This window comes from Penicillium vulpinum (assembly GCF_028829585.1).
Source record: "Penicillium vulpinum strain IBT 29486 chromosome Unknown utg000001l_segment0_segment0, whole genome shotgun sequence".
Taxonomy (NCBI): Eukaryota; Fungi; Ascomycota; class Eurotiomycetes; order Eurotiales; family Aspergillaceae; genus Penicillium; species Penicillium vulpinum.
In genome coordinates, this window is record NW_026643241.1 from 3,242,626 (window position 1) to 3,250,750 (window position 8,125).

Here is an 8,125-nt window from a genome sequence, read left to right on the forward strand (position 1 = left end):
AGGGATAGCTCCAGGGCTGTTTGTTGATTCCCCGATCTCGAATCTGCCCCAGGTTGCATCAATGTCCATTCCGAGGACGATCGGCAATGCAGCTGAACATAAATAGTTCTGGCTATCTCATTGCCTCAGTCCTTTTTATTCTCATCATCACTCATCTTATCAATATGAAGTTCGCCTCTGTTCTGAGTGTGCTCGGGGCCCTGACCGCTGTATCCGCCGTTCAGGTGAATCCACTTCCCGCCCCCCGTAACATCACCTGGGGGTCCTCCGGTCCAATCCAAATCAATCACTTGAAATTGAAGGGTCATCACTCTCCTGTGGTCATTCAAGCTTGGGAGAGAGCATGGGAGACAATCATCACCCTGCGATGGGTTCCTGCCGCTGTTGAAGCGCCTTTCGCCTCCTACCCAGCCTTCCCGACATCGACCCCTGCCTCCAAGGCCAGACGCGCGCCCTCCGCCATCCATAACGTCGATATTCAAGTGGTGGACAACGATGCCGATCTTCAACATGGTGTGGATGAATCCTATACACTGGTGGTAGCCAATGGCGGCATCCGGATCAAGGCCCAGACAGTTTGGGGTGTATTGCACGCCTTCACCACCCTACAGCAGATTATCATCTCGGATGGTAAGAATGGCTTGATCATTGAACAGCCTGTCAAGATCAATGATGCGCCCTTGTTCCCCTACCGCGGTATCATGATGGACACCGGTCGCAACTTCATCACCGTTCCCAAGATCTTCGAGCAAATCGACGGCATGGCCTTGTCCAAGCTTAATGTTCTCCATTGGCACTTGGATGATGCTCAATCATGGCCCATGCAAATGCGCTCCTACCCTGAGATGACCAAGGATGCCTACTCGCCTCGCGAAATCTATAGCGAGCGCGACATGCGCCGTGTGCAAGCCTATGCTCGCGCGCGAGGTGTCCGCGTCATCCCCGAGGTTGACATGCCCGGCCACTCTGCCTCGGGCTGGCAACAGGTAGACCCGGAGATTGTGGCTTGTGCTAATACCTGGTGGTCGAATGATGTGTGGGAGGAACACACCGCGCTCGAGCCGAATCCCGGCCAGCTTGATATTATCTATCCCAAGACCTACGAAGTTGTCAACAACGTCTACCAAGAATTGTCTAACATCTTCGGCGACAACTTCTTCCACGTTGGTGGCGACGAAATCCAGACTAATTGCTATAACTTTAGTACCCACGTCACTAAGTGGTTTGCCGAGGATCCCTCGCGCACTTACAGAGACCTTGCTCAGTACTGGGTTGACCACTCCTTGCCTATCTTCCGTAGTGTCGGCGACCACCGCCGTCTCATGATGTGGGAGGACATGGCCATCGCGACTGAGAGCGCCCACCACGTGCCCAAAGACATCGTCATGCAGAGCTGGAACAGCGGCGATGGTAATATCAAGAAGCTCACCTCGTCCGGCTACGACGTAGTCGTTTCGTCCTCTGACTTCCTCTACCTTGACTGCGGCCACGGCGGCTTTGTCACCAACGATGCCCGCTACAACGAGCAGCTTAACACCGCTGGCGGGGTGACTTTCAATTACGGCGGCTCCGGCGGCTCCTGGTGCGCCCCCTACAAGACCTGGCAGCGTATCTACGACTATGACTTCCTTACGAACCTCACTGCCTCTGAGGCGAAGCACGTTATCGGCGCCGAGGCACCGCTGTGGGCGGAGCAGGTCGATGATGTGACCATCTCCAGCGCGTTCTGGCCTCGCGCCGCTGCTCTTGGTGAGCTCGTCTGGTCTGGCAACCGTGATGCTGCGGGCAAAAAGCGCACCAACAACCTCACTCAGCGTATACTGAACTTCCGTGAATACCTTGTTGCTAATGGTGTGATGGCCACTGCTCTTGTGCCCAAGTATTGCCTGCAGCACCCTCATTCTTGCGGTCTCGATAGAAACCAGACTGTAATCTCTTGATTGCGGTTTAAGCTGGACTTTTAGTGCTCAATGACTGTTCAGCTAGCCCTGGCTACTGTCTACCCGTCTGTATATACTTAGTCTATCTTCGATACCCAATCCATTAGAAGCTCTTTTGGGATACATGCATTTCATATCCACTTTAGATCTACGGAGTACCACCGTAGTTAATCTACTATGATCGACAACCTATGCCAGCCACTAATACCTCTCATATCTCTACTCCCTGCCCAATCCCAATTCCAATCGCAATCAGGCACCAAATCCCCCAGCCCATATCAAAATCAAACCCCAACCCCAACCCCAACCTCTCGCCCGCTCCATACACCTCTCCATACATGTATATCTATGCCCATTGCCACAATACAATCCAATCCGATCTCCTTCAAGCAAACAAACCTACAACCCCAAAATGAACCCAAACCAACCAACAGATCACAAGACCATCCATCCACCTAAAACCCCCCCACAGACCCTCCCCCCTTCCCAACCCATCCAGCTCCCCTCCGCAACAAACCAAACCCCAAAAAGCAAAACTGCAGTGCAACCTCCCACCTTGGAACTCACCCTTCGGCCCCTTCCCGGACTCTATATGAGTTTTGAGCTTCGGGACGGGCTTGCTAGATGCAGTATGCATGTACTACGGGGTACTCGGTACACATTTATGTAATATGTAGTGTGTAGTGGGGATATACGTACATAGGCACCTAGCTATATATGTACACATCCCATGTTCGAGTACACAGTAAGCAGTGTTGAATGCAGGTCGGATAGATATTGCATAGCATGTATGGAGTACCGGTCTATACTGCATTTAATATCAACATTTGAATCATGTATACTTCCGTCATTGTACATGGTGAGGATTTAGACATGCGTTGTATGTACCTGTACATGTCGGTATAAGATAAATGTAATTGCATAATTGTTTATGAATATAAATGGTTTTGCAGTTGAATGTCGTAGTTATATATCTGTATTATATGTAAATCTAGTATTGCACCCTCGGAAAAACCCAGCCCATTCAAGCATCCATGCTGGACAATCCAAACTCGAGACCCAGCATACAGATTCGGGCCGGGTGGCCTGGGGTGGGGTTTGGAGGTTTGGAGGGGGTGGTTGGCTCACGTGTACACTTACATGCAGAAAGAACATATGTTGCACAGGACAGCGCTGAAAATGACAAATTGAAGGATCGAGAAGAAAGAGGCGATTACTTGGATGTTAATTTTCTTTCTTTTGGTATGTTTGTTTGGCTGGCAGGAGTTCGTCATACACGTGGAATTTTGTGGACTAGCAATGTCCTCGTCCTTGGTTGTAGTCTGGAACGGGGGTTTATTTTGAGATTTAAGATCAGGTCTTGAAGAATGAAACACACCTAGTTTACACTCTCGATGAAGTGGATTTGTACTTTCATCTTGTATGTACATGTACATATGTACATTCTTTCCTCGGAGGTATTCGGGTATCCCCCAACTGTAGCTTCTACATATCGTGTATCCATATAAGTACCGACTCCATTTCCAATTCGCTGTGCATGAGTAGATCGGGAACTAATCTCGCATTTTTTTTTATACGGAGGTACAAGCACGCGGTTGTTCTGCGTAACCGGATGGTTATATTATTTAATTGGGCGATGGTGTCTGTTCGGCTAATATGGACAGTTTGGGAAGGGGTACGCATATATCCTGGAATGGAATGCCCAGGTGCATGGTTTGGCTTACTTCAGTACTTTAGTTTGTAACCTACATGCTATTTTAGATATGAAAGCTTTTGGTAGATGTCCCTTTTGCCTTTGCCTTTAGTTTATGGTTTACGTCTTACCTGGCGTGGGTTGAAGGGTGAAATGGATTTCTGTACCACAGTTGTGTTTCAGCGTAGACCGGCGTAGATCGGGTCTTTTTCCTGTTATATTCCCTTGCCTTATGTTTCAGGTGGTTGTGTGGCTTTTTGTATAATGCATGTCTAGCATATTACATTTTATTTGCTCGAGCGTTGAGATGACGTTTGGTTTGGGGTTACTTCTTTGCAACATATATCAACCCGAGATGGTCGAAAATATATCTCAACGCGACGAAAAGAAATTGAAGTTCACTCGTTAGCAGACGTTATCAAGTTGCTAATTGGTCTTAATCTTACCCTGACTCCTATCCCATCTCGCCTTGGTTACTCGTTACACAGCATTAACCCCAAGAACCAGGTAAGTCTGATGGCAGACCACGACCAAATAGAAGGTCTCGTGTTGGTTAGGGCGACAAATCTGGAACCGTGCTTTCGACGGGACAGCGGAGAATTTGCGCCATTTTATGTCTGTCTACATGGTAGTTCCCTGCTTTGTTGAAGTAGTGTTTCATAATATATCCCGGTCGGTTCTGACGTGCGTGTTGCTGGTAAGGCTCGCAGGGGCTCGACATTTGCATGGAAATCCTTCTAGAACTTAACCTTGTCGTTGGACGTACATGTGTTCTAGGCATGTCTATATCGAATTTCGACGAATGATATCTCGCGATGTCGATGGATGTTATCGCATACGTGTTTGAAATGCCAAATCGGGATCCCGACTCGCAACAAGGTGCAAGACCAGGCCAAAGAGAAGATAGACAATTATTTACATACAGCACCCTAAATACAGTTGATCCAGCTCAATATTCAACTTGGTCATCACAAGCTGGAAGAGCATGGGCGATGCCTGTGGGCTGCCTCTCGTATACATCGTATAAAATCAGACATAAGCAGCGGACCGAGCTCAGACAGTGAAGATCCCCCACAAATCATCCCACGCCTCAGGCTCTACAATAGATGTACCTGCTCGATGTACGCCACAAGTCCTAATCCTAGGGTTATCATAGGAGTGCCTGACCGCGTATACATATCCCATCTCACCTAGCCAGTCTACCGGGTGCATCTGCATCTGCCGAGCGGATTGCCAAGCTATACAACCTAATCACAACCGAAAACTCGATCGACGGTATGAAATATAATTACATACTACTCTGTATGTGAACCTAAGTGGTGATCATTCTAAAGAGGTCTAACCTTACTAGATCGTCCACTAGACGATTGTTCGTCCTACCACACCCATACCTTCCGCGTGCTCTGTCCTGCACGCCCAGACCAATTGCACCCGGGTTTCTGTCTACGGTCGCGCCCTTTTCTTTTTTGTGCTGGCGATGCAAATGCACGTTTTGAGATATTTTTCTTAATTGCGTCAGCGCCCGACTTCACACGTCGAATCAGGAATTAATTGTGGACTACGGCATCCTTATGCCGTGTTACCCAGCGTCACGGCTCGGAAAGCCATGAGAAAAAGGAATGGATCGTAGCACCGCCTCAATAAGTGGAGTTGGGGATTCGCTGCGTCATCTCGGGGAGAGCGGAAGCGCTCCCCCATAGGTTGAGAAGAGTGGCTAGTGAGGTGGAGAGAGGTTAGTGTTGGATGTGGATTGGTTTTTCTCTTCTTTTTACTTCTTTTAGCTTCTTTTAGCTTCTTTTACTGTGTGGCACAGTCGCGATTTTGAAAGTCCTGTAAAGATCTGTAAAGATCTAACCCGAAAATCGTGAACAAGTTTTCCAGTGGAGATGTGATCCACATACATTTTCTCTAGTGAATACTTTGCATAAATATTTTATTAAATCGCAGTTCACTTCGCCTTTGTTCGGGATCGGCATGCCAAGTTAGATTCAAGGTGACAGATCAAAATCGGTAGATCCATGTGTGATAGATCTAGTCAAAAGATCATCACACCGATCGGGAATATATGATGTGTACTTTGTACTCCGTACGGAGTATCTGGCATTGATATATATAATAATCTGGTTCCCAAGATCCTGTGAAGTGCTGTTGTCGATCATCAGGAATAGGGAATTATTATTTTGGTTCATGGATTAACTTGATGCATATATAATATTATGTATACTCGATCTCATCGCATCGTGCATTGTGCAGCAAGACGCTCTTGCCTATTGTGTCCATGTCAAAACCGACAGCCGGGAATTGATCGGAGTACGGAGTACTGTGGCTTGACTGGTCACTTCATGCGTCCATTCTACATAATAGTATATTGTTTGTTTACAATATACGACGCTGGGAACAGATTATGAAGTGATCCTAGGCACAGGCAATAATGAACAACACATGTCGGACATGCAGGGAATATCCCCTCGGGGACCTCCCTAGTAAGATTGAGGACACAATACCCGAGATAGGCTATCAATCTACTCCGTACCCTCGGACCTGCCTATACTTCTCAAAATGTATCCGCCTCGGCCATAGGTGGCACAGTGCGACGCCTTTCCTTGAGTTGATCACGGGGTTGGAAAACGTCCACGGCATTTTCTTCTTTAGTCGGTTGTGATAAACTTCTCGAAATATCAGAGATCAGATGATTAGATCCCGGCTCTAATCTAAAGAACCACTCTATATTCGAGTCTGTGGGTACATTGTATATAGTCTAGTAAACCAGGGGAAATTCAAACCGAGGGGCGTTACAGACATGGTATGACCGATAAATGATTGGGTTACCTGGTATGATATACAAACAAACCCAAATGGAAAAATAGCGAGAGACTAGGTTGTTTGATCTACGCCAACAGATACCAGCAACTAGCCTCCAGGCACTGAATTAGGGCCATGTTTGGTCGACGGGTAACTGATTCTACTGGGATGAATAGCTTGGCCCCCTTTGTCAAAGTTAATCTTGCATCACCCTTGTCGTCAGTGGCCGGCACATAGCCAGGTGATTGGATGTGTGTTACCCCTCACGGAGGGGCGAACACACCCAAAACCCATGAACACGTAGATCAGCACCCGGGTGACTCTACCACTTAGTCGCACCAGAAAATGAGCAGCATAGGATTTGGAATAGGGCAGATATAGGTCGAATGACTCGAGCGCAAAGTGCAAGAGCCGCACCATTACGTATGGAACTGTATTGAATCAAATGAATCGCATCTCAGGATGCAATGTGATTAAAAGGATGAACATCCCTGTTCTACCTGCATTTAACCTTGTTCAGCGGTAAACGTAGCCAAATTTCCTGATTAGGAACATATATCGCGTAAACTACCTACATTTTAAGTAGTATGTCTGTCTTTCGCTTCCCAAAACTTAATGCCGCAGTCCCACATGGTCTGATAATCCTGTCTCAACCACATGGCACCGCGGAGCGAGAGGATCGGACCGCACCCACGGCACGGATTATCTTGCCCTACCTGTGGATGGGGCCAAGACCACATTGTCGAATATCAAGTTTTAGGTGCTGTGGTGGTGGGCAGTTAATATAAGATTACGTAATCCGTATCGCCCGCGGGCGGATGTGGGATTTGGGTTTATTGTCCACTGGTACGTTGAATCATGCATTCACCAGTTGTCAAGTCCCAATGTAGGCGAGCCGCCTATCTCTGCCGGCTAATACCCCTATTTTTAGCGGTGTTGACAGATAGATTATCATCGGATGGGAATGAAACAAGCAAGTTATTGGGACAATAACGATTTACATACGGATTACGGAGTATCCTGTACACTAGTAATCAGGATACTACTTTGTATGAGGTTGTTATATCATTTCTTCATTCTAACAAAGATCTACTATGAAGTCAAGAGACCACAATAACATTGGTTAGACCGAAATCCGGGTCACCGGGGTAAATGGTGCCCGAGGGTGGAGTATAAGGACCAGCTTCCGTTCACCCCGGCAAACAGATCGGCTTTTTGCAGCAGCATGACCTGTAATACATATCGCAATCAATAGTTCGACTAGTTCGCACACTAAACCCGTACTTGGGAGGTGCTCATTTTCTAAACAATCTCTCCGGATAATATTTCACTTTGTGGAGACTGCAGTTTAGGTAGTAGTTTTCCGATTAATTCCACCATAGCACTGGGTCTGTGGAGTACCTTGGTAGAAAATAAATGTGAAACTAGTGATATGACAGATATCCTCGCATCCTCGTCTAAACACGTGAGCAATACATGTATCCACCAAATCTACCCAGGTGGAGAGCATAGACACGTTACCCTCCCGTCCGTTTCCGCCCGGAAAAGTCCAGTCAGGTGCCTAGGAAAAAGCTGCCGGGCACTTAAATTGTGCCGTGTAGCCTAGCCAGTCAAAACTCGCCAAGCATCAAAGTCGGTTAGCCAGCGCTATATATACGAACTGACCTATGTATGTATATGATGATTGGGA

General features: G+C 47.3%; 1 protein-coding gene across 1 annotated transcript; it reads left to right on the top strand.

Moving 5' to 3' along the window:
- Window positions 1–164: 164 nt before the first annotated feature.
- N7479_001175 (beta-N-acetylhexosaminidase) lies at window positions 165–1,940 on the top strand (the record flags this gene model as incomplete). The annotated part of the gene is made up of 1 exon (XM_057248872.1): window positions 165–1,940. The coding sequence occupies one exon, from the start codon at window positions 165–167 to the stop codon at window positions 1,938–1,940; it is 1,776 nt and encodes a 591-aa protein (XP_057113304.1).
- Window positions 1,941–8,125: the final 6,185 nt, after the last annotated feature.